Source organism: Jaculus jaculus, chromosome 2, assembly GCF_020740685.1.
Source record: "Jaculus jaculus isolate mJacJac1 chromosome 2, mJacJac1.mat.Y.cur, whole genome shotgun sequence".
NCBI classification, from domain to species: Eukaryota; Metazoa; Chordata; class Mammalia; order Rodentia; family Dipodidae; genus Jaculus; species Jaculus jaculus.
In genome coordinates, this window is record NC_059103.1 from 52,005,695 (window position 1) to 52,033,491 (window position 27,797).

At 38.9% G+C, this 27,797-nt stretch overlaps 1 protein-coding gene across 1 annotated transcript in view; it reads left to right on the plus strand.

Annotated features, from left to right (window-relative positions):
* LOC101596216 (contactin-associated protein-like 3) overlaps nt 1–27,797 on the plus strand; it is a 246,774-nt gene that overhangs the window by 183,082 nt on the left and 35,895 nt on the right. Inside the window, exons 12-15 of the mRNA XM_045144614.1 lie at nt 3,524–3,643; nt 7,611–7,814; nt 15,502–15,658; nt 20,519–20,646. Coding sequence (XP_045000549.1) covers nt 3,524–3,643; nt 7,611–7,814; nt 15,502–15,658; nt 20,519–20,646 — 609 coding nt within the window. The remainder of the gene's footprint in view (nt 1–3,523; nt 3,644–7,610; nt 7,815–15,501; nt 15,659–20,518; nt 20,647–27,797) is intronic.

Below are 27,797 nucleotides of genomic sequence, written 5' to 3' on the forward strand. Positions count from 1 at the left end.
GTAGTTGCATCTCTCTACTTTTAGGGAAAAGTTGTGTATCCATGGGTGCCTTTGGGTGGTGCTGGACAGGTGACAGTGGGGAGGGAAGCTTCTGTGGGCATCAAGGTACAAGATGCCTCTGCACTGCGCTCAAAATGGAGCCAATGTTGCGTGTCAACTGAAGTCACCTAAAGCAAGGCCCAGCCTGAACACTGCTGCTTACACAATACAGAGTCACTTAGAGCAGGGCACACCTGACGGTCCATTTTAACCAACCTCCCGTGGGCTTCTGATGGACATTACAATGCAACATTTCAAAGCCATTTAACTTGTGGTAAAGGTTAGTTGGCCTTTAAAACCAGGGGGCTTTGTAACTTGATAAGATCACAGAGCTGGCACAGATCTGTTAATTCCAGGTGGTCTTCCATTCTCCAAGCTATCAAACCTAAAATACATGCCTATGGCTAGAGAGATGGCTCAGCTGTTTAGGTGCTTGCCTGCAAAGCCTGCTGACTCATGTGAAGTCCCCAGTACTCACATAAAGCCAGATTCGCAAAGTGGGCCCATGTACCTGGAGTTTGTTTGTAGTGGTTGGAAACCCTGGTGGGCCTGTTCTTTTTGTGTGTCTCTCTTCTCCCTCTCTCTCTCTCTCTCTCTGCTTGCAAATAAATAAAAATAGAAATATTTTCATACAAAAATGAAAAATAGATGCCTAGTCCCGTGCTTTACTTAATTCTGTGTCCTCCGTCATACTCATGTCACCTCCTTTACATTGTATTTAATGAGCTAGACTTGTCAATACATAATTATTCACCATATCAAAATATAACTCCAAAATTTCTGAGGGAAAATTTTGGAAGCTTGAAAATAGAGATATTTAAATTACTATTTGATTTGGTAGTTTGGTTAATAATTGTGGCTTTCAAACATATACAAATGAAGGAAGAATTTCATTTCATGGTCACTGACCAGGAGAGTACACACAGTTAGTTATACTTAATCATAATAGGTCAATTTGTTTTGGAAAGTCATATAGTTAATGTACATTGTTATTTAAAATGTTAAGCCATTCATATAAAACAAAAGTTCTCCTAGTAAGTCACCATAATATGTTTTCACTATCCAAGCCAACAATCCAAATCTAGCCATTGTTATAAACCCAACTGGACATGTGCACCTACTTGCTTAAATAAATACACACAAGTGGAAAAAATAATAGCAGAAAAGCAATCCAGTTCACAAGTTCAGCTGCCAATGCTCTCACTTTTAAATCTGGTAAAGGAACACTATCAACTCAGAGAATTGTCTCTGGGGCCATTCTCAGATGACAATTGGCTCTATTTACCTTAATGTTGTTAGAGTTGTGATTTCTTTTTGCAAATAAACCATCCTGGGGTCCTATTAAATGGAAACTATATTTAAAGCTTTAACCCAAAGGGCAGAAGGTCAGCAGAGATTTATGGTGCTTAAAGGCTGGCATGTGTGGGAGTGGGCTTGGGCATGTCTGTAGCCCAGTTCACAGATTCAGCTGTAGGTATATCTAATAAATACATGATTAACAATGCTCTTTGCTTCCCATCTTAAGTGCTCTGAAGCAATACTACTCATTTTGGTTTATTTCTTTGACATCCTTAAGTGCTTCAAAACATTTTTCAGGTAACAGGGATGTAAATAATTCAATTAAAAATGTCCTTGTTGTGGGCTGAAGAGATGGCTTAGCGATTAAGCGCTTGCCTGTGAAGCCTAAGGACCCCAGTTCAAGGCTCGATTCTCCAGGACCCACGTTAGCCAGATGCACAAGGGGGCGCAGGCGTCTGGAGTTCGTTTGCAGTGGCTGGAAACTCTGGCATGCCCGTTCTCTCTCTCTCTCTCTGCCTCTTTCTCTCTCTGTCACTCTCAAATAAATAAATAAAAATGAACAAAAAAAATTTTTTTTAATGTACTTGTTGTAATGGTACAAATATATCCCCTTACCTCTCCCCCTTTTTTGTTCACATTTGTTTTTTGTTCTATTTGTCTTCACGAACTTGGCCTGTGCAGAGTCCAACCTGGGCTGATGTAGCTGGGCCTGGCCTTTAGGGCTCTAGCAGAGGGTCCACCATGGTTAGCATTAGTCATGCTTCCTCTCTAAAAGCTATTCACGTCCTTCATCTTCTTCCAGTACATTCTTCCCAAGAGGCCAATATGTTATTTTGCTGATTTTTCTTTGAAATTTAAACTGAAGATTAAAAATGTCCATTTCTGCACAAGTTAATACCATATCTCGGTAAAACATTTACTTGTACAAATGAAAATATTCAATTATGTCAAAATAAATTAGCATCATATAGGCACATTTTTCATAAGCTTTTTCTCTCCTGTTTTGAATTATTTTGATTTATAATTCGAAAATAATCAAGGAAATTTCTTTTTCGCATCAATTTTAATTACTTTTTGATGATGAGAAGTTGTTGGTTTATAAAGGATATTCATGTCTTTTAAATATTCAATTTTAAATATTAAATATTAAATTTAGACTGTTTTTAAGTAAGTAAAGAGTATAATTACTGAATTATTTAAAAATATTTTACAGCATACTTGTTGGATAATACCATATTGCTTCAGTAGGTTAAGCCTAATTAAAGTTTGTTAGATATTGTTTTTAGAGGTAGAATGAAATTTCCTTTGTAAATTGTAGCACTTACTTCTGAAGTATAGTTGTTGTGATTTTGAACCATTGGAAAAAGCATGTGGGATGTGAATTCGTAGTTTCCCTAGAATTCCTCTTGCATCTTTTGCACTGTGAGTTAGAAGGTGTTTTTTTTTTTTTTTTTTAACTTAAAACCAAAAAAGAACATTGAAGAGAAAATACAATTCCTAGGTATTGTCAATGAATGACTATCTCTTGGATAGTATGACATACCCACAGTTAACCTGTAGCTTCATGTTGCGTGTGTGTGTGTGTGTGTGTGTGTGTGTGTGTGTGTGTTACTATGCAGACTCCTGTGCCCTGTGCACATGTGTGTGGAGTCCACAGTAGAACACTGGGTGTTCTCCTCTACCAATCTCTCTTTCCTTTTAATGGAGTCTCTCACTGAGCCTGGAGCTGCTGTTTGACCAGAGAGCCCCAGTGATTTTCCTGTCTCTCTACTACTCAGCACAGGGGTAAAAAGCATGCATGTCCAAGCCTGAATCTTTATGTGGATGCTGGAATTAAATTCAGGTCCCCATGCTTGCACATCCAGCACTCTTACCCAGGCAGCCATCTCCCCAGTCATCTATCTTCATTTTAGGTTATCAATATACTATTTTCTTCTTCTTCAAAATAGAAACATATACCAAATATTTATTCAGCACTGAATAATGATCTTAATTTGGTAATTTCCCTCTCCTTTATTATTAATAATTTACTTTTTATCTAATCAAATACAGTGCCATATGAATTAATAAAATGATGTTAAATAGTAGATATCACATGTTCATAATTTAGAAACAGGAATCTTTTGTGCACTGGGTGGAATTACTGAGAACTCATTCTGTTTCTGATGGGTGGTGTCCCCTGCAGCCAACTATGAGCAGTCTTGTGAAGCTCACAGGCACAGAGGCAGCCCCTCTGGCCTCTACTACATTGATGCAGATGGAAGTGGCCCCCTGAGACCGTTTCTTGTGTACTGCAATATGACAGGTATGTTAGTCGTTTTACATTTCTATATCAGTTGTTTATAAACAGACTTGAAATTTATAATGTTGACAACAGTAAAACATGTGGTATAAAGTAATATATTTGTATAAAGTAGAAATATTACATACATGATTATTAATTTTGTTGTCATAAAATTCCCATGTCCTGTTTACCTGGATTGGGCTAGAGACAAGACTTAAGGCTGTGCTAGGTCAGCCCTGTGGCTTCCGCAATCTGAAAATTATATTGTTTGCATACATAAAGCTTTGACTCTGGAAGTTACATATTTGTACTATTGAGAACAAAACATAGGTATTTAATAATGCTAAGAAATAATATGTATGTTCAAGTATGTACTCATTTATTAGATAATTCAGAGATCTGTATGGCATACATTTTTTCCCTAATCAAGGAGATTTGATTTTTTAAAAAATTATTTGATATTATGGCCCACTCCAGGTTTTGGTGTTATTACAAATGAACACAGCTTGATTATGGAAGATTGCATTAAAATTCCTTAGATAATTAAGTTTTTACAGAAATTTGCTGTCACCTAGCTCTTGCAACACTCAAGAAAGAGGAAATCTGAAATAAATAGCTCTCATTTGATATGCTGAGAAAATTGTTTCAAAGCTTCATAAATTTGGACTGTAACCAAACAGGTCAGCAAACACCAAGAAAAAAAAGCAACCGAATGAAAGAACGTATAAATTAAAAATGCTTTAGTAAAGAGTGCCAAACTATTAAAACAGGGGAAGCTTAGATGCCTCAGAACCACCTGCACAAAAATGGACTGAACATAATGAAGCACCAAAGTCTGCCAAGAGACACTAATTATCTTGCCAACTCTGGGTTCAGACCATGTCTAGAGTGAGACTGCATCATGTGTTTTTCTCCTCTTCTTAAAATGGTAATGACAAAGGTCCTTCGTTTTGAACCTGGTGGGTCCTCTGATTTTTACCAAGTCAACTTTATGGAAATAACCCATTTAAAAAAGCCAGAGAATGCTAATGTCTCCTGGGAAAACTATACCATGTAGCTTTTTTTTTTTTAAAAGGGAGGAGAAACTCCACTGTTTAAAGCCAATAAAATATTCTCTAGTCATTTGAATCAAGCAATAGCAATTCGAAAAGGTCAGCAATCAAAATTCTTTTCTTGAAATTTGAAAATGCAAATGTGGAAATAGCTTTGAAAAATAGTAGTTGGGCTAAGGCAATGGCTCGGTCAGTAAAATGCTACTACACAAATGTGAAGGTCTGAGCTCAGATTTCCAGTCCTCACATAAACGATGGGTGTGGTAGAACACACCTGTAATCTCAGGTCTCAGGAGGTGGAGACAGGTGGATCCCCTAGGTAAGCTGGCCAGCTGGACTAGCTGAATCTGCGAGCTCTGGGTTCAGTGGGAGACCTTCTCTCGATAAGGAAGGTGGAAAGCAATTGAGTACACCTGAGATTGACCTCTGGTCTTCACATTCATGTGAGCATGCATGCAATTCCAACCACACGCATATGTGCACTCACACACATCTGGATATCCACATACACACATATGGGCACTGCATACACATACATATGCAAAAAGGAAAGAACAGGTCTTCTGTATGGCATATTAAGGAGCTTAGATGTCATCATTCCTTTTTAACAGGTAAAAGGCTAAACAAAATGAAAAGTTAGCTCTTTCTAGATCCAGTAGAGAAGTGAGACTGCAGAGAAAACCCCTGTTGCCCAAGTTAGAGAGACATACAGCAGATAGAGAGAAGCACAGTTTATCTGAACAGATACTAGACAGCAGACACTGCCATCAGAACAGTGTCAGACCTAAATTGCAAGGGACAAATTTCTCAGAGGGGACATGTCTGAGAATTAAAAACCCAAGCAAGACTATATTATGGAAGCTCCCCATACTTTTACGAACTTCCCCACTTAAGAGCTTGAGCAGAAGAATCTCACAATGAGCATTAGAGAAAAAAATCTATCCATGCTTTTAAAAGAGGGTGAAGACCTATTTTGAAGCATACTAGAACATCCAATATTTCTCAGCAAGTCTTTTTCTCAAGAGGAAATATTTTATTAGCACCTAAACCAGTGGGATCATTTTTTCAGCTCTTAACTACCTGGCAACAGCAAAATGCCCAACCCCAGCCCTCTCTAGTCCCATCAAAAGGTAGGGAGGTGATGAGAAGTACTTACAAAGTTCCTAGTCCAGGGGCCATTACAGGATTATGGAATGCCTCCCTTCCTCCTGCCTCTTATATCACTGGAAGTCTAATTACAGCTATTACTTTGCCCCAGTATATCATGTCCATCTACCAGGGAAAAAAAAATTAAGGCATATTAAAAGGGAAAATGTGCACCATTTGAAAAGACAGAGCAAGCATTAAAAACAGATGTAGACACGGCAGAGATGTCAGAATTGTCAGAGGGGAATGTAAAATCACTAAGATTGATATGCTAAAAGCTCTAATAGGTAAAGTAGACAGTGTGCAATAATAGAGGAACACTCTAGGCAGAGAGATGGGGAATCTAAGAAAGGAGCAAAGGAGAACAGTAAAGAGCAAGAATGCTGCAACGAAAGTGAAAAATGTGTGCAGCAGGCTCATTAGCTGATACAGCAGATGAAAAAAAGCTTCCCAAGCAAGAAAATATGGCAATGTTAACTTTCAAAATTGAAAAGCAAAAAGGAAGAAAAGGCTGGAAAACAAAGTAACAGAATATCTGAGAACTGTGTACAAAAGACGTAACTTACCTGTAAGTGGAATATCAGAACATGACATAGGGGCTGGAGACGTGGCTCAGTGATTAAAAGCACTTGCTTGCAATGCCTGTTGGCCCAGAGTTCTTGTTTTTTTCTTTTATTTTTTGTTGGCAGCTTCCATAAGTATAGACAATAAAACCATAATATTTTCCTCCCTCCACTTCCATTTTCCTCTCTCAAATCCACTCTTCATTCAATCTCTTTCCCTCCCAATTAATCTCTCTTTTCTTTTGATGCCATTATTTTTTCCTTGTATTATGAAGGTCTTGTGTTGGTAGTATCAGGCACTGAAGTCGTGTATATCAAGGCCACTATGTGTCTGGAAAATTTGTGTCCATGTAAACCTGATGAAAAAAGTTGCACACGCATGTGGAGTTTGTTAGTAGCGACAAGAAGCCATGGCACACTCATATACCATACACACACATGTGAAAATAAGTTAAAAAATATATTATAAAAAAGAGAAAGAGAGCTGGAGAGATGGCTTAGCAGTTAAGGCAATAGCCTGTGAAGCCTACGGACCCAGGTTCAATTCCCGAGTACCCACTTAAAACCAGACACACTAGATGGCCCATGCATGTTGAATTTGTGTGCAGTGGCTAGAGACCCTGGCATGCCCATTCTCCGCCCCCCATAAATAAGTAAATAAAGAGAAAAAGGAATGGAAAGTAATTGTTTTATTTTTATATATAACAAGTTATACTCTTTTATCCCTTCACCCTTGCTCCCATTACCCTGGGGCCCTCCTCAGTGGGTAATGGTATTTACTATGGTTCATGAAGTCCTCAGTCAGTCACTGTGGGGTAGCGGGGGAACCATATCTTAGGTTATTCCTATCCACTCTGTGGAAATTAATTTCAAATTATTTCTGAGATTTCTTATAAGTTGATGTCAGTCCTTCTATTAGCTCCTTTCCTCATTGTTGTCCAATAAATCAGTTATTCAAGCAACAGGGCAATGCTTTACTTTGCCAAGCATCTTTTATAAATTTAGAGAAACAGATCACAGATAAGGAAAATAATTCATTTATGAAGGACAGACGTTCACTCTTAGTTGATGTCATAGTTTTAACATGACGTCACAAAAGCGTTCTCATCCCCTCTCATCCCCAATCCAACTCAAAACTTTTTTTGCTGCCAACTCGCTGCACTGCCACTGTCCCTTGAATTTCACCCACACTGCCCCCAGTGATGCTCCTCTCTTCGCCCGTTGCAGACGCCGCGTGGACCGAGGTGCGGCCGAGCGGGTCCGGCGCGGGCACGGTCCGAGGCGGCCCCCGGGGTGGCGCGCGCTCCGCGGCCTTCGCGTACGCGGCGAGCGCCGGGCAGCTGCGCGCCCTGGTGGAGGCGGCCGAGCGCTGCGAGCAGCGGCTGGATCTGCGCTGCAGGGCCGCGGGGCCCGCCGAGGCCGAGGCGCGAGGTAAGCCCGGGCTGCCAGCGCGTGGTGGGGACAGGCTCCGCGGAGCGGGCAGAGTTCCCCGGGAGAGGCCAAGGGAGCGCCGTTTAGAGCTCACCTGGAGGACAGGGCGCTGAGGAGCCCTCCTGCAGTTTCCTGCGCAAGGCGGAGCCTGCCGGGGTTACATCGTGTATGGGGAAGGGTCCATCAGACCCCACACCTCCCAGAGAAGCCAGGGCAGCGAAGAGTCGCTGGGGGAGGCCGTCGTGTTTCACGTTTTCAGCCGCTGCTAAGTGGAGGCCCATACTCCAGTCAGTAATCTGCCACCCATGCAGATGCAAGCAGCCCTCATTTAACTCAGTGGGTAAAAGCAAACAAACTGAAAACAAGCTGTGAGCGTGGGATGGGGATGAATTGGGAAGAAGTGCGGGTTTTACAAGGGAAGATGAGAGATGAAAGAGAGGGTAAGTGGGAGGAATGTATCGAAATACATTATGTGAAAGTATCAAAAATTAAAATTAAGAATCCTTGCAGTTAGTGAACACTCAGCATTCGTGTGCAGAATTAGTGACATGGTGTGTGTGTGTGTGTGTGTGTGTGTGTGTGTGTTGAAATCTAAGGAAGCTTAGCAAATAACATTATGGTTTTCTTAGCCTTCTGCCCACAGTTGGGGGGTAATGCTAATTCACATGGAGGTCATCTAGCAGTCCTTCGTGGAGTCCAGCTAGAACCCCTATTGCCTCCTTGTGCTCCAAGATCTACCTCTGCCTCTCCCTGTACCATTTTGTTTGCCTCCTTTAAGATTACCTAGCGAGGGCCGGAGAGGTGGCTTAGCAGTTAAGGTACTTGCCTGCAAAGCCCAAGGACTCGTGTTTGACTCTCTAAGGCCCACAAAAGCCAGACACACAAAGGTGAGGCAAGTGCAAAGTCACACGTGCACATCTGGAGTTCGATTACAGTGGCTGGAGGCCCTGGTGTGCCAATTTTCTCTCTCTCTCTTTCTTTCTCTGTTTTTCTCTTTTGCATAATAAAGGCCAGTCTGCTGGGTTTGCCTCAAAAAAAAAAAAAAAAAAAAAATCTAATGAATGCCAGAATGTCATTGTACTCCCCAGGCCCATTTCTCCCATGTTTCTAGGTGAAATAATTATTGAAGTTATTGCAAGAGTTTTTCTACTGACTTCCCATTTCCTGCAATTTATCCAATGTAACGTCTTAGTTCTCCAAGTGATAACCTTTAAGGAGCTCCATTTACATCATAAGCCTTTTATGTCATGGTCAGACTTTTCTCCTTTCAGGAACCCTGCAATCTCCTACAGAGCCCCCCACATTGTTCCCCAGTGTGCTTGTCATACAGTTTGCTGCAGATAGATTACTGATAATCAGTGCTGAAGTTTGCCACTCGTTCTGTAAATGCAATCAGAAATAATGTATGTTAGTAGCAGGAGAAAGCCACCCTTCAATTCTCAAACCAGTCGTCTATTAAAATGAGTTGAAAAGTCTTGAGGCTTGATCTTGTCCACTACTGATGTGACTTGCAGTACCACTGGTGTACACGCTTCCTTATTTTCCTCACTTGCATCAGCTCCTTGGGATATTCCAGACCATGTTTTTCCTTATGGAAAAAGCTTCCTCCACCTGGATGGGTCCCTCTCACTTTTGACCCTTAAATCATACCCATTGTGCCAGACCTAGATGGCCTCCCCATGGGCCGTTTTCTGTGACCTGTGTCCTCTTCTATGGTTGTCACCAGCCAATTCGAAGTACAAGAAAGAACTCAGGACTTTTCATTTTCATTTGCAAGCTTGAAGTCCAAATTCTAGATCTGTTCCTTTACAATTACAGAAATCTAAGCAATGGCTTAATCTGTCCAAGTCTGCTTCCTCTTCAGAAAAGTGGGTGCCAGAAGTGGGTCTCCTGGGGGATTCCTTACAGAAATGAGGTAACAATGTTGAGTTCAGGAGGAATATCTTACTGCTAGATGTCCAGTAGGTTTTTTTTTTTTTTAATGTATAGTTGACATTACCAAGTTCATTTATTTGTTAGTTTATCAATACTGAATTTTAATCAGAGAGATAATTACAGGACTTTGGACCATAACACATTGGGTAACTAGCCAAGAATATGTGTGTGTGTGGGGGGGGTCAAGATACATGGCAGTTAGTCTGTAATAGAACTGGAAAGCCACATCTCCTAGTATTCAGTGAACAGGTGCTACACAGGGACTAGTCCATAGCCTGGATTCACCCACCAGTCAGCACGGAACTTGTCCTGAGGGCTAGTGCTTAATCAGTGTATTTGCTAACTATTGCTCATTGGGATTTCCTTTCTGACACGGGATTATTGTAAAACAACCAAAACACATCCTTTTTAATTTGGAGCATGGATGATTTTGAAAGTGAAAAATCTTTGAATATATGAGCATCCCTTATTAGTATGTCATATAGCTGCCACTGCAGCACTGCCACTGGGGAACTTTAAATACAAACTTAATTCTGATGAACATCTAAAATGGGCCTGTTTCCAGAAGTTCTTGATTTGGGTAGAGATGAAGTGGGAGGATGACTTCGCCTAGGATGACAGGTCACAGTTAGAGTGTGGCCAGCTTTGCCTTGCTGGTGCATAAAGGAGACTAAGAGGAGTGGTGCTCATATACTCTGTAAGTGTGAAGTGAAGTCACATTTGACTCTGGAAATATCCTGATGCTGTGTCTTATGTCCAGAAATTTAATTGACCTGTGGGGTAGCTTGGGCTTTGGAATTTTAAGAGCCTCTGGTGAATTTATGGAAGCTGCTATAGTAGGGTTTAAAATTGCTAAGGAAATAGAACATTCTATTTCAGTCATGAATGAGTTTAATTCCCTTTGATAGGTTTTTCTCTTCATTCCCCTCCATCTTATAAGTGTGTAACCCTAGAGTGCCACTACTCTGTTCTCAGTTTCAGTGCATTTGTAATTGTTATTTTTATTTAAAGAATACTATGTAAATGTGATTGTATAGTATGTAACTTTTGGAGTTGACTTTTTATACCCACCATATTCCCATTCAAAGTCATTAATATGTGTGAATCAATAAATCATTCCTGTTAATTGCTGTGTAGTAATTTCTGGTGTGAATGTACCAGTATAACCATTCATTCACTTAAAAGGGACTTGGAATCTTCACAGTTTGTGGACATTTTCTTTCCCAGGGATAAATTCCCAAGAGTGCCATTGCTTGGTAGTAGGGTAATTGAATGACTAGTTTAATTTTAAAAGAACCCTAAAGATGTCAAAGTAAACCAACAGAAACATCCTATGTGTCTTCCAGAGTGGCTGTAATATTTACATTTCCAGTGGTAACTGAGAAGTCATTATCTTTCAGATCCCCCATTGTATTTTGCAAAGCTGAAGTTTTCACTGTCATGAGGCTCACCTTATCACTGTGCCTTGTGAGTTGTGTATTTGGTTCAAATCTAACTCTCTTTTATCCTACTTCCAAAGATTAGTTCTGTTTTCTCTAATAGTCATATTGTACTTTTAATTCCATAGAAGTCTGAGGTTTTATCAAGTTTGCCCATTTTGGATGTATGAGATTAGCATTTTGCAATTAGTTTCTCCAAGTTTGTGGCTTGTCTTCTTGTTATCTTAAAGTAATATCACAGAGGACTTTAATTTTAATGAATTCCAATTTATAAAATTTTTCTTTCATTGAATTTTTTTCTGTTGGTCTAAAACTCATCAATATACCCAAGATCACCTTGACTTTCTCCTGTTTGTCTTTAGACATTTTATATTGTCTTGAATGTCCATCATTCATTTTGAATTAACTTTGCATAAGATGTAAAGTGCCAAGACTCACTTTCCTTGGCACAAGGATTCGTAGTCATTTTAATACTGCAAGTTGAAGACTTCCTTTTCCAGTGAGTTCCTTTGCTAACTTTTAAGATCTGTTGATTCTTTTTGTTTGGGTATATGTCTCAGCTCTCTCTTCTGCTCTGTTGATCTGTATAATAGCAGTGTGTCTTGAATACTGCTGTCTTAAGTCGCATCAGCCTTCCTACTCCATTCTTCCTCACAGTGTGTTGGACATTGTGACTTTCTTTATAAAACTTTAGAATCAATTTGTCAATATCCACAAAAGGACTTGCTGGGGCTGTGATCTGGACTGCATTCAGTCTAAAAATCAACTTGGGAAGAATTTACACCTTCACACTAAATATTAGGTATTCCTATACATGAACATGGGGTAGCTCTTTATTTTTTTTAGACCCTTGACTTATTTCTTCAAAATTTCATAGTTTGCTTCATATGGATTGGGTACAGACTTTATTAGATTTATAGCTAAGTTTTTTTTTTTTTAGTTCTAATGTAAGATATACCACACTTTTAATTTCAACTTCTTTTTATGTATTGTTGATATATAGGAAGAAATGGACTCTTGTCCTACAAATCTTGCAATAATCATTTTTAGTTGCAGGAGTTGATATTTTCTATACGTATAATAAGTTATATGTGAAAAGTATTATATTTCCTTCCTATCTATTTAATTTTTGTTTGATTTTTGGTTTACCACTCATTTCCTAGAACTTAATGTGGAAAAGCAGTGGCATGGAGTGACATTTCTTTTACCTTGTTCAAAGTCATTGGGAATCAAATCATTTCTCACCTTCAAATGTGATGCTAGCTGTGGGAGTCATATAGAAGTTCTTTATCAAGTTGATGACTCTCTCCTTTATTCCTAGTTCTCATGAAGCATTAATTTTTCTTCTATTGATGAGAGATAAATTAAATTTTAAACTTTTAAATTAATTGAGTTTTTAATGTTAAAGATATACCTAGAAACAAATTCCACTTTGGTATAAGTCATAATTTTTATATGTTGCTGGATACATTTGTTTATGTTTTCTTGAGGATTTCTCTGTGTTTGGGATATACCTTTGCCTGCCATTACCATTCCTCCCCTCATTTATTGTAGTGTATTTTGGCATTAGGGTGATGTTAGCCTTTTGGAAAGAGCTAGGAAGGAAGTGTTCACTCTGCTTCTGTTTTCTAGAAAAGATTATAGAGAACTGGTATTATGGCTGGTAGACTTCTATGGCAAAATCATTTGGGCTAAGGGTCTTTTGTTTGTGAGTTTAATAATTATTACTTATTGGTCCACTTTATTAGATATAGTTGCATTAGTTTCATATAGCAACTATACCAAAGTCCCAGAATCAGGGTAGTTTAATGCAGCAGGAACTTGGGCTGGAGAGATGGCTTAGCAGTTAAGGCATCTGCCTGCAAAGCCAAAGGACCTCGGTTTGATTCCCCAGGTCCCACATAAGCCGGATATACAAGGTGGCTCATGCGTTTGGAGTTCATTTGCAGTGGCTGGAGGCCCTAGTGCACCCATTCTCTCTCTCTTCCTCTGCCTTTTTCTTTCTCTCAAGTAAATATCTTAAAAAAGGAAAAACAGTAGGAACTTACTGTCTCACAGTTCTAGATGCAAGATGAGCAAAATCAAGGTGTCAGCAAAGCTGTATCCCTTTGTATTCCTTTTCAACAAAACTGAAGACCTGTAGCTTCTAGTGGTTTTTAAACAGTCTTTGGCTTTCTTTTGCTTGTAGATTAATTACTCCAAGTTTCTGACTTTACATGACATTCTCCCTATACGTTTTCACATCTTCCTTCTGTATGTCTGTTCTTGGTAAATGGCCTCTTTCAAGTGGTTTATCCTTTTCATATAAGTTATTAAAATTGGAGATATAGAGTTGTCCTTCATTATTATTTAAATGTCCATGATGTCAAACATATTATATCTTTCATTCCCAATATGAGTAATTATCCATTTTTTATTTCTTTTCCATAGTTATCCTGGGTAAAAGTTTATGAATTTTATAGACCTTGTCAAGGAACCACTTTTTACCTTCACTAATTTTTCTCTGCTAATTACCTTATAGTAATTTTTCTGGTCTCTGCTATAATTTTTTCAATTTTTCTTTTTTTCATTTAATTTGCTGTTTTTGTCCTAATTCTCTAAAATGAAAGCTTAAATTATTGATTTTAGGAGTTTTTTATTTCTAAAATAAGATGTAAATTCTAAACACTGCTTTTACTTTATATCACAAATTCTGATAGATTCTATATTCATTTTCTTTTAGAAGAATTTTTCTTCTCTTGAGACCTGTCCATTGCCTGTGTTTGACTTAGAAGTGTGCTGCCAACTGCCCACAAAATTTTGGATCTCTGGAATCTCTTTCAGTTACTGTTGCTTTGGTTATATTACTATCCATACTTTAGATGAATTGTGTTCTCTTAAATTCATTCAAATGTACCTTATCAACTTGAATGTGATCTAACTGAACACATCATGAATGTGTATTCTGCAATTGTTGGATTAAATAATCTACAAATGTCAATTACATCTGTTTAACTGCTGGTGCTTTTTAGCTTAAGCATATTATTTATTATTTTCTGCCTACTGTATCTGTCAATCCCTGATAGGGGTATTGAAGCCTCCAGGGGTTAACAGTGGACTTGTCTCTTTGTCCTTGGAATTCTATCATTTTCTACCCCATGTGGTGCAATTCTTACATTATTGTATCATTTTAGGGGACTGACCGCTTTATCACTGTGTCATATTCCTCTTTTTCCCACGCTCTGAAGTTGCATTTGAAATTAATATAGCTACTCTGTTTCCCCGTTAAATAGTGTTACCCACAGGATAGCTCTCTCCATCCTTTTGTTTTCCTCTCTTGTTTTTACATGTAAAGGGGATTTGGGGAAGCAGCACACAATTGGATCTTGTTTGTTTATCTAGTCTAACAATCTCTGTCTTTTAATCAGCATTAATTGGAATTAGACCACTCACATTTAGGGTGACTATTGATGCTTTGATATCTGCCACACTGTAACTCTTCTTCATCACTCTTGAAAAAGATGCATACTATAAGGCTGTGTACTGTTTAACTACCCCATTTCCATTTTTATACAACATAACTCCACCTTATTGACACTGCTGGTCCTCTCTGTTCCATCTCTTGTTATACTGCAGTCCTTTAATTTCACTTACCCATAAACTATAACTACTTAATACATCATTGCTATATTGTTTTTAACTGTTATCTACCACTTAAGAATAGATAGTGTATTTTGTTTTAGCTTCACTTATTACTTCTCTAGTGGTCCTTTATTTAGATCTGAGTTTTCTAACTTATGCCACTTTTGTCTCTCTGAGGAACTTCCTTAACATGGGTGAGGAGTTGTAATGAGACACAATGCAAGACACAATCATTTTCCTCTAGTTCTGGGGTTCCATCCAGTTGACCTTCCCAGTGATCATTTTATCATCTCAAACAGATATTCTCAGTGAAGTAATAAGTCTGTTTTTTTTTTGTTTTGTTTTGTTTTGATGGTAAATTGTTGCATGTTATTTTATGGAGAATATCCAGTCTCATGTGCAAATAAATTAAGGACTCATCTTTGAATGAAAGAAAGAGAAGTGGATTTAGTTAAGCCTTATATCAAAACATTACAGAAGGCTGTTCAGTATCAGTAAAGAAAAATGTTCTTGTTGGCAGGGGTAAAATACAACCTCTCAAGTACACATGTGCGTGTGTACACCTGTGTGTGTGTGTGTGTGTGCATGCGCGCGTGTGTGTGTATCTTTCCTGGGAGTAAAGGGGACTGTATTGAGGTGGTGGTGTTGGTTCGTTCAAGATAGGTGTCATCTTTCCTATACCTGTCTTACAGATGGAACCCCGCTGAGCTGGTGGGTTGGAAGAACCAATGAAACACACACTTACTGGAGAGGCTCTCTGCGAGATGCTCAAAAGTGCACTTGTGGATTAGAGGGGAACTGCGTTGATTCTCAGTATCACTGCAACTGTGATGCTGACCGGAATGAATGGTGATTTCTGCATGATTTCCCTGCACAAAAATTCAGTTTTTATTCCTTCATTGTGCATATCTAATTAACTATTGATCAAGGTGGGATATAAAAAGCAACTAGTGTTCAAGCAAGTTAAAAATATGTTTAGGTAAATTATGATCAATGAATTTAAAGATTTAATTTCATGATAAAAGATTCACTATTTTACGTTTAATAGTATATGTTATAGATAATGTGCCTTTTACTCGTTTTACATTGGAAATTCTTAGTAAGCTTCCCACCCAGTAGATGTCAAAGTCTCTAAGGTTCATTTTAGCACATCAAACTAGTACTCATGTACTACAGCAACTCACAATGATAATTCAAAAGGTAAATTCCTCCAGGCCTTTGTCTCGTATAGATTTAGGTTGTAATTCTGCATGTCCACCTTAACACAGTAAAACTCTGTGGGAGCCTGCATACAGACTGTTGTGCAGTTTCCCACACTCCTTGGACTCTTCTTAGTGTGATCCCAAGGCCTCTGGAGCAGCTAACACACAGGACTGCAAGGGAGTTTGAATTAGACTTCACATTTTCTTAAAGGAGAATTTTCTCATGGAGATTGCAAAGCTTCCTCCCACAGGAATTATTTTTAAGGTTACTCCTGGAATATATTCTCATTTGTAATATAGACATGTTTAAATCTCTGAATTCATTTCAGCCTTTCAAAACACATTAAAATAACAAGACAGTGTAGAGTATACTCTTAAAAAAAGTTCACTGGTTAATCAGAGGTCCAGATAGTCAGCCTATATAGCATTTGGAGTAATTAGTAATTTGATTCAGGAAAACAGAGTGCATCATTTTGACTTTGTGGTATTCCATGTGTCTACCTTGCATATACAAAGCCTGATCTGTTTTACTTGAAAAAATAATGCTGAACTTGAAAAATACACTTGGCTACATTAGAGATATAAATGAAATACATATTATATTACTACATAGAGAACATTTTTGGCCCTCTTTAAGTATAAAATTTAAAAATATGTCAATTAATTTATGATACAGTCCTTTTCAGTGTTTTGATATACAATCTCAATACATCTTTATTCCATTTAAACACATATATAGTACAGTGAGAAATGGTAGGGGAGATATGACCTGTAATTTCAAATTGTATTACTGGTAATTCCAGGTCTTCACTAATCTCCATCAATTAAAATACCTTTGTAAAATTTAAGATAATCTATTAGACATGTCTGGTATTATAATGACCCAACACTTTTAACTTTGGGCCCCTTCACAAGAGAAATGTCCACATTCAAATCTTTCTGAAGTGCCTCTCTAGCAGTCCTAGAGTACTCCTCTTCCTCCCTACACATGGGCTTCTGGCTGCTCAGGAGGCTGGGATCTTGGGCCTGTTCCCATCACTGGTTTCAACAGGGCAGATAGGAGAGTATAAGTCAGAATTGACTATGATCTAGTAGTTCTGTGTACAACAAGCTGAAAGAATGTTAGGAGATTTATTGTTTACATTATAGAACAATGAATCCTCACTAAGTGCATTTTTTATTTTAGACTTCACATTCACTCAAAGCAGTTGCCAGAGAAACACATCATCTGAAGAATACAACCATCTCTACAATGAGTGACCTTCCTACCTACTGAGGGAGGGAACAGGGAAACTAAGAGTCCTTGCTCCATGGCAGCCTCTGCCTAGTTTATTCAGGTCTTCTTAGTAACAGGCTACACTTGTGGGCAGAGACACTTGGAGGACAGTTTGGGATGGAAACAGAAAAAGTCACGTGTTAGTTTCAGAAGAGTGATTGTAGAGATACATCCTTTTTCAACTTAATTACTTTGAAGATTCCAGTAGACAGATCTTATTCAACTCTAAGAAATAACCATTCTCAAATTTTGTCCCAACCTTTGCAGAATATGTTTTACATATGAGGGTGTATGAAAGAGAAGTGCTGGGGAATTTCAGAAGGATTTCAGGTATTTGCGGATTTAGGAATATTTTCATATACCTGATGATATATCTCAGAGATGCAACCCAAGTCTAACTGTGAAATTTTCTTAGGTGTCATGTACATCTTATGTACATGGGCTGAAGGTCATTTCATACAGTATTTTTAGTGCACCTGAATTTTGACTTTGTCACTCATAGAATTTTACCCTATTGCAATATGTCATAATTCAAAAAGCTTGCAATTCTGGAACATTTCTTATTTTGGATTTTCAAATGAGTAGTGCTTAATCTGTAGTACAAACTTCAGGAACTGAAAGAGAACACAGAGTAAAGAATGATAGTCCTATTGATGAGAAAGTTTTAAGGCAAATCCTCATTGTTCTATATCAGTTTTAAAGGTTGGGATCTGCCTGTACCAATGACAAATTAGTAGACATGTTATACATATTGTAGCAGACAGCTTTAGGTTTTCTGAGATGAACTACCAGACTAGGTATGGTTATGGAGGAAGGGACTTATTGAAGCTTACAGATCCAGGGGAAGTTCTATCATGGCAGAAGAAGCTGGCCTGCCTTCACAGGTCCATGTAGAGCGCAAGAAGCACAAGCCAAAAGCCACACAGCACAGCACACATCAGGAACTCCAGCTAGGCACACTTTGCCTATCTTTAGATTTAAATCTCAAACCTACCACCACACCTTAAGATCTGCTCAGTGACATCGCCTCCAGCCAGGTGGCTATAGATGCAAACTACAAACTAATAAAACATTGAATATAGTGGGGGCCATCTATTCAAACTACCACACATACTTAACCCAAACTGAAAAACAGTACTACATGTCTGCTCAAAGGCAATTAAATGCAGTTTCTTCTGTGTCCTGTTACACAGCTCAGTGTTTCATACACTATTGATGTTAAAAGTAGAATGACACTTGCAAATTGGTCTTTTAAAATTCAAGCATCTTGACGAGCAGCTAAGGGAATTATGCTTCCTCTGCCAGACTATCTGCCTACAATGGTGCTCACAGATACTGAAATGTTTTTTGACACCTACCATATTAAGGACTTCCCAGAATGAGCTTTTCCATTGCCCAGGAGATATATGTCTAGCTTGTCTACCATCAATCCATTTCAAAGCTGACTTTTATTCATCCATGCTCTGTTCTTTGCACAATTGTTGAGTTACAGAACCTTAACTAGGGAAGCCAGTGAGGTTTCAATCTTGGTTTTAGAACAAATCTTTCTTCATCAAATATCTCATATGCTCCAGAACAATTAATTCATATTAGTTTACATCACTTTATATGCATTACAGGTTGCTTCATGTGTTTTTACAGGATGAAAATCTTAATATAGCTATTTTATTTTAGTTCTATATTTTCAAGCTGGTTCCCAAAGTCTTTTACAAAAATTCAGAAAATTTTAGTATTACAAATGCCAAGGATTACAATGAAGAAATACTAGGTATTCTGATCTTTTGCCACAAATTTATAAGAATGTAGATAGTGGAAATAAATAATTGGAAGAAAATAGTTTTATCTTCTAGAGAGTCTATATCAGAAGGAGTAATTAGGCTGAGAGTGTTCTATCTGTAAACCACAATATATGTGCAATATGAGTCACATATTTTGGTCAGAGAGGAAATTAGGGGAATATTTGAGAAAAGAACCCCATGGTCTCCAAGTGTCTCTTCCAGCTTTCTTTAAATTGAGCCAAAAATGTAAATTTATTTTCAAATCATTTCCATGTGGGATGGTTATGATGATGAAAATATTGATGATGACAAAAATTAATATTCAAAGGGTTCAATGGACTATATGCTTTTAGGGGACAAAGTCTGTTTTCCACTGTGGGTCTCCAGTGCCTGGCAGCACCTGGTCCATCGCAAGCAAGCGCTGTGGTCCTCTGAATGAAGCAGCCTCCACAGAACAACCCCCACTCACCAGGCTGTGTACAGGGAACATTTCCCATTGAAACAACCACGGCTACTTATAGTGGTATTGGATTTATTTTAGTTTAGAATCTGTTAGTTTGGCTTACATTTTACAGAAAGAAATGTACAATCACCACAAAAGACTTAAAAATTAATGTTAAAATAAAATCTGTGAAATAGCTAAATCTAGAGCATGTTACTTGCAATGAGACTCATTTAAATATTATCCCGAGCCTATTTTAGGAAGAGCAGTTGGATGCTTCATTATCTTGAAACCAATGTTATCCTGTGCTTACAGAATGACCAACCATCCTTGTGATGTGTCCCTTTCCTTTTGTTTTTCTTTGTGGTCAGGGATTGACAAATGGGTCAGGATTTGTTAATCTATTGCTATGGCTCAAATCTACCCACTGGCCTGCTTACTTACAGCCCATTAGCTAAGATTTTTTTTTTTAAGGAAGACTTTAAGGCACAGAGAATTTTCATGAAATTAAAAGTTCAGTGTCTGCAAGATTTCATTACAGCATAGTGATGCCCACACAATACCCATGGCCACTTTCATACTTTGGTGTTGAGCAGGGATTCCAGAAGCTGCATGGCCCCGCCAGTCATAGTCATTTGCCAGGTGACTCTTTATAGAAAATATCTGCCAATTGCTGACCTTGATTCTTCTTTTTAACTTTTTATTGATGTCTTGTGTATATACAGACAGTATACCATGATCATAACCTCCTCCTACCACATTCCCTTTTGCCTTCTTGAATCCCTCCTCTACTGAATCCCTTCTTTTTTTCCAGCTAGTCTTTTTTAATATTACCATTTTCCCCTCTTATTTTGCAGGTTAGGTTCTTGACAGCATCTGTGTTATCAGAACACTCAAGCATTCAATTAGGCCCTGTAACATTAGTTTTAAATTGCAGTAAGAGGTCATAGCTAATTACATCTGTATGTGACTTAGAATGCTTTAAAAGGCTTGGGTCATTGTATTTTTTAGGACCAGTGATACAATAGTCCTTTCCCATAAGGAGCACCTGCCAGTCACTGAGATTGTGGTGACAGACACAGGCCATCCACATTCTGAAGCTGCTTATGCACTAGGACCTCTGATTTGCCAGGGGGACAGTAAGTAGTGGCAAGAAAATGCTTTCTTTTCTTCTGTTCCTTTTTTTTTTTTTGGTGGGTGGATGGGTGAGTGCATGCATGCATGTGTGTACATGTCAGAGGACAACTTCCAGTATTGATTTTCGCCTTCTCCATGTTTGAAGCAGGGTTCTTATTTCATTGCTCACTGGTGCATTCACCAGGCTAGCTGACCTGAATGTCTCTGGGAGAGTCTCCTGCCTCTGCCTCCCCAGGACACACTGGGATTACAGATGCTTGCACTACAGCATTTGACTAAACTATCTTTTCATAATATGTTTGGATTATTAGAAATAAAGAAATGCCTTTGTTTTGGCTACAGAGAAAGTGAGTGGTGATTCTAGGACCAGGATTTATTTGAGAAAAGTGCTGTCATAGGTAGCTTCCCATTGTTGTGACCAAATACTCGAGATAAATGACTTAAAAGGAGAAAGTTTTTTGTTAGCTCATGGTTTCAGACCATGGGTTCCATTACTCTTGGGACCCGAGGTGGGATGAAACATCAGGTAAGGAGTATGGGGTTAAGTGCCCAGGAATTTGTGACCAGGAAATGAGTTGAGAGAGGATAGCCCTAGAATCCTAGTCTTCTCTCCAAGGACATCTCCTTGATGACTGCCTACCTTCCATTACGCTTCTAGCACATAGGCCTTTGGGGAATATCTGAGATCTAAACCAGAATAAGCGTATTGTCTTTGCTGAATATCAGTGGTTCATCAGTGAAACACAGTGAAATATCCCTCATAGAAAATATTTGAGATCAGTTTTTCAAGTTCTGAAATATTTGCCTATACATAGTATCATGGAAATGGGACTAAAAATGTCTAAGTGTAGAAATCATTTATAGTTCTTATCAGCTTACATGTGTAGAGTGAAAGTAATTTTATATAATAATCTTTGTGCACTTGTGGTTTGACTATAACCTGTCATGTGAGCCCACGTGTCAATTTTTCTGCTTAGGGTATTATTTCAATGCCTAGAAAGTTTTGGATTTGGAATGTTTGGATTAGTGATGCCCAGGCTGTATGAGCTTATGGAGAGTGAGATATGCTTGCTGCTTGGCTGACTGCATTCCAGATTTTCTTCCAGAACAGTGTTTAGGTGAAGTGTTCCCTGTGTCTGGGGCTGCTTGAGAATGTTCATTTACCATCCTTATGCCCTTAAAACCACTTGAATAGTATAAAATTGTTGAAATGCCCTCTATTGTTCAGACCTTTGTAATACTATTTTACCATTATGTGGCAGTGTGTTAGAGTAGTCTTTTTTTTTTTTTTTACAAGATATTCATCTATGATTCCATTCCACAGTCAAGAGGTTCCTACCCCACATAGGATCCATTACCACCATATCCCCAGAACTCTTTTTAATCTGAAGTTCTGCTTATTTCTTTAATAGGTAAACTAATACTAAACATGATACAAAATTCTCTACTTGGAAAAAGTTTAAGTAATTATGTTCCTTATTTAGTAACATCATATGTTGCAGTGGAGAAACATAAAAGTAAATTTATTTTAGTTTGTTTACCATTAATATTGGAGGATAGTGTCTACAGAGATCATAGTCCAATGGGGCCCTAAACACCCTTAAGTGTTCTTGCTGTGTGTTCTATCCCCTAATGCTGAGCAGCTTCTGTGACTAACTGTGTAGGTACCTCAGTAAGTCAGGGGTTACAAAATCATTACCAATGACTACATACTCCCCACAAAGGAGGCCATTGGCCAGCTAGCTGCTTTCCCAACAGTTCTTTGTTGGCTGGGGAGATGACTCTGCATTTAAGGGTGCTTGCCAGACAAGCATAAGAGGGACCAATGCCATCTGAGTTTTATTCCCCAGAACCTATGTAAGCAGCTAGGCATGGCCATGTGCACTTATATCCTTGCCCTGTGGAGAGTGAAGATAGAATTACTGTGTGTTGTAGTCAGCTTTGCATTGCTGGCAGAAAGTACCAGAACAAAAGCAGCTTACAGGAAGAAAGGATTTATTTTGGCTTACAGACTCGAGGGAAACTCCATGATGGCAAGGGAAACCGTGGCATGCACAGAGGCTGGACATCGCCTTCTGGCCAATATTAGATAGAAAACAGCAGCAGAAGATTATGCCAAACAGTGGCAAGGGTAAGCTGGCTATAACACCCATAGGCCCAACCCCCAACAATACACCTCCACTAACATTCTGATTCCTAAATTATAATCAGCAAGGGAATTGAGCATTCAGAATGAATTTATGGGGGATGCCTGAATTAAACTACCACATTCTGCCCCTGGCTCTCATAAACTGATAACTGTCCATCATGTAAAATGAAATGCATTCAGTCCAACTTTAGAAGTCCTTGTAGTTTTATCAGTCCCAATACTGTTCAAATATCTGCATAGTTTATGTTTTCTTAACTGAGTAGCCACACAAAAAGAAAAAAAACACAACAGCAGCACAGAATAAACTTTCACACTATAAAAGATAGCAATGAGCATAGCAAAGAAAGACTGAACCAATACAAGATTTAAAACAAACAGGGCTAACATCAAATTCTGTAACTCTAAGTCTGACAACTCTCCAACCAGTGACAAGTCTTCAAGTCTGATAATTCTAACCAATGACAAGTCTCGAGTTCTGTTTCGACCCCTCCAGCTGGGTTCTCCACAGCATGGGGCACGATGCATCCCAAGCTGGCAGTTCTTCTTGATGGACATCTCATAGTCCTAGCATTTCAAAAAGGCATAGAGACTCTACTGCAACCCATGGTTCATCCTCTTGGCTTCATTGGGCCTCCACACAGGTAATCCAACAAGCCTGCCTTATATAGTCTGTGGTCATTTCCAGAAAACAAAACCACTTTGCAAATTCAGTGACCTCCTTTTGTATTGCATTTGTTTCACTCCATAGTGCCAGGTATGCTACCAATTTGTTAGTCCAGGGCGGAAATAAAACTGACTTTAAAGAGCAGGACACTCCGTTACCATTCAGGCACCTTACTTTCAAAAGAATCTGCATTCTTCCTGCTGTTCTAATGCAGAACAGCTGACCCAATCTTAATGGCTTTAATCTCTCAAATGATTGCTGCTAAACTGAGCTTTTGGCTTTAGCCTGAAGCTTTTATTTCTTTCTGTGCCATATCCATCTGCTCACATCAGTTCATTTCTACACAAGCAACTCCTCACAAATTCTTAGGACACAGAGAGGAAAAACACAGAAAGCCTCTCATACAAACTACCTCTAGCCCAATCCCAACAAAGCTCTTTCTCACCTTTATAAGCTGAACCTCACAGTTCATAGTTCTTATTGTATTCAGGCTTTTCAACTCTGACTAGAGTAGCCCATCAAGCTGTATTTATTAAGCTACCACATTCCTCCTGTAAATCGGCAAAAAAAGGTCAAAAGCCACACAGGTTTATAGCAGCATTGACACCATTTCTTGGTACCAATTTTACTATTGCAGTTACCTTCAAATTGCTGGCACAAAACACCTGTTCAAGAGCAGATTGTGGGAGGAGTGGGTTTATTTTGGTACAAGGGGAAGCTCCATGATGGCAGGAGAAAATAATGGCAAGAACAAATGGTAGATACCACCTCCTGGCCAACATCAGGTGGACAACAGTGCCAGGAGATTGTGGCAAACACTGGCAAGAAGAAGCTGGCTATAATACCTATAAATATGCTCCAACAATACACCACTTTCAGAAGGCTCTTATTCCCAAATTACCACCAGCTAGAGACCTAACATTCAGAGCACATGAGTTTATGGGGGACACCTAATTCAAACCATCACCCTGGGTCTCTCAAAAAGTGTAGTTCTGGGTTCAGAGAGAAACTCTGTCTCAAAGATCATACATAAATGAGTGATAGAGGGGGACATCCAGTATTCTTCTCTGACATCCAAAATGCACACATCTGCACACATGCAAACACACCCACACCCACATTATACTACCATACTGTTTATGCACATGCACAGAAAAGTTCTGTTAATTTGTCCCTGGGTCCTCATCTGAGATGTGAAGTTCCAGTGTCTAAAGGACCCACCTGGCTGTGATCACACATATGTAGGTCATGGAAGAGTGAGGCTGTGATTTGGCAACTGAAGCCCATGCCACTTTCTGTGCTGGGTGTAATGAAGTCCTTTCACTCTGACCAGAGTATATATTTTCTATTAGTGTCCGTGTAACTAACAAGCTATGTTCTCTTTTAGTTTCAAAACCTACCATCCAGAATATGCTTCAGTCTTATGCATTCTGTGTTGTTTCTTTTAAAACAAAAATCATCTTTCAGCTAATAATTTTGACTTCCTTTAAGAAGAATGAATTCATTTGCTTTGAATCCACGTTGTGTAACATGTGTTGGATTCTCTGCACTTGAGATGTGTTTATCTTTGCCCTCCAAACATTTTCTGTTTTCTCCAGTTGCTTTAATCTCTTGTCTTTTCCATCTGCATTCAATGTGATAAACTGAGCTTTTCCTCAATGTCAGTGATTTGATATCAGGCATATTGGTTCTATTTCTATATTTTACAATTTTTCTACTACTTAAGCTGGTGATCTTGTTTGAGTCTCTATTATGTTTTTCTTTGTAATATCTTTGTATTTATTTATAAACTGTCTTCTTTGTCCTTGCTTTATAAGAAGAGGATTTCATTATTTTCTTTTTATTGACAACTTCCATTATTGTAAACAATACCCTATGGTAATCCCCTCTCCCCCCCACTCTCCCCCTTGAAACTCCACTCTCCATCATATCCCCTTCCCTCTCAATCAGGCTCTCCTTTATTTTGATTTCATCATATTTTCCTCCTATCATGGTGGTCTTGTGTAGGTAGTGTCAGGCACTGTGAGGTCTTGGATATCCAGGCCATTTTGTGTCTGGAGGAGCACCATTGTGAGGAGTCCTATCCTTCATTTGGCTCTTACATTCTTTCTGCCACCTCTTCCACAATAGACCCTGAGCCATGGAAGGTGTGATTGAAATATTTCAGTGCTGAGCACTCCTCTGTCATTTCTTCTCAGCACCATGGTGCCTTCTGAGTCATCCCAAGGTCACTGCCATCTGAAAAGAGAAGGTTCTCTAACCAAAAGTGAGAAAGTGAGAGTAGTATTAATATCCAGGTATGGACATTAAGAGAAGTGCTTACTGGACAGTTTGGTTAGCATAGTATATACATTTATCCAGAAAGCAGCAGACGTTACACCCCTCAGGTTCATGACTATCCCTGTTGTAGGTTTTCAGTGTCAGGGATATTTTCCCTCCCACGGAATGGGCCTCCAGTTTTCTTGCTTTGAAACTTAGGATTTTCCTTCCCTTGGATTGTAATTTTTTCCTTCCTCTCATTCACTTTACTCCATTTGTCTTCTTTCTTTCTTCCCTCTCTCCTTCACTTCTTTCTTCCTATACATTTTGGTTAAGAACCATACTGTACTATTCAGAAGCCCAAAGTCTTTTCTGAGACTCACTGTAACCTATAAGGACCTGGTAAATGAAAAACAAGTTTCATACTCCCAAAGCAAGGGCAAAGGAAACATTACAATTTCAAAAGGGAAGAAGGAAGACAGAAAGAGCAGGCCAAACCAAGACTGAAATCTAACAGGGCAAATAGAAAATTCTGTGAAGATGTCCATACTCTTGGAATTACAATAGCATCATCTTGGATAATGTGGCCTTCCCCTATGGCCTTGCCACCTACAGCATGCATGGGTTGTCTTGGACCATCTCCACTCTGTGCCTGCAGCTTTCCTTAGTGCATGACCCATGGTCCCGACATCTCCAATACTTTGGGGTTTACATTGCAACTAAGGCGTTACCTTCATAGGCTTACACAGTGGCCTCTCAGGACTCCTCTACAGGAACTACCACATATTGCGTGGCTATCCAGCTGATCTACTAGAGCATAACATAGCTGCCATGATCTCATGACTCTTTATTCTACCTGCCTGCAAACCGTCATTGTATTGATGATGGCAGTTCTACTACCAGCTTGAGATATAGTTTGGTTCTGTTTGATCACAACTTCAACAGTCCTCAAGTGCTTGGGTAGCTAAACTGGGGAAAGCATTTTCCTATGTCTTTGAACAGGACTCCCAGAAGCCCCTGTCTGTGCTTTCAGATGAATTTACCTTTTAATGCCCTGGAGTTTATGGTGGATGGGGTCTTTGGTTTCTCCTGAATCTTGTTAATCTCTTTAACAAATATGGTTTCTATTTTGTCCTCACCTACTCTGTCTGCCCTGTCTGTAACTTTAATCACATTTTCCCAAATGACAGATTTTCCCATCTTTCTGCTCTTTTTTCTTTCCATTCATACACAGTGAGCACTAACCATATCATAGCCTGACTGCTATCTTGAAATCCCCTCTCCCAAACAGATTAGTCCATTACTTTTAAACTCAGCTTCATTCAAATTCTCAGAACACAGGAAGAATGCAGCCAGTTTCTCTGCCAGAATGTAATACAAATGTCAACTAGTGCAGTTTCTGATAGAATCCTTGTTGCCCCCTTGGAAGCCCAGGTACAAGGTATTAGTATCTACATTTTAATTGGCATTCTGCTCTTCAAAGTCCCACCAGAATGATCCATTAAAGTCTGGATACAGTTATAGGACTTCTATAATGGACAGTTCCACAGTCTTCCACATTCCTCCCGTAAACTCATTCCAAAGACCTGAGGAGCCATGGTCAGGTGTAGCGCAGCAGCAACCCCACTCCTGATATCAAAAGAACTTGAGAAGGCTCCCAGTGGCTACACTGAGGAAAATCTAAACATTAGAATAAGTTATAGTAATAGATTATTAGGCCATTAAATGTCATGAATGGGGCTGGATAAATGACTCGACAGTTAAAGGCACTTTCTTGGAAAGCCTTTATGGCTTGGGTTTGATTCCCCAGTACCTATGTAAAGCCAGATACACAAAGTGGTGAATGTGTCTCGAGTTTGTTTGTGCCTATAGTCTCTCCCTCTCTCTCTTTTTCTCTCCATCTCAAATAAATAACTTTAAAACATATAATGAAAATACAATCATGGTACTGTTAGAAAGTTTTAAATGGATTTTTTTAAATAAAATAGTCAAAGAAAAGCTATTTTTAAATTATTTATTTATTTATCTATTTATGAGATTGAGAGAGAATTGGCACACCAGGGTCTCTAGCTGCTACAAAT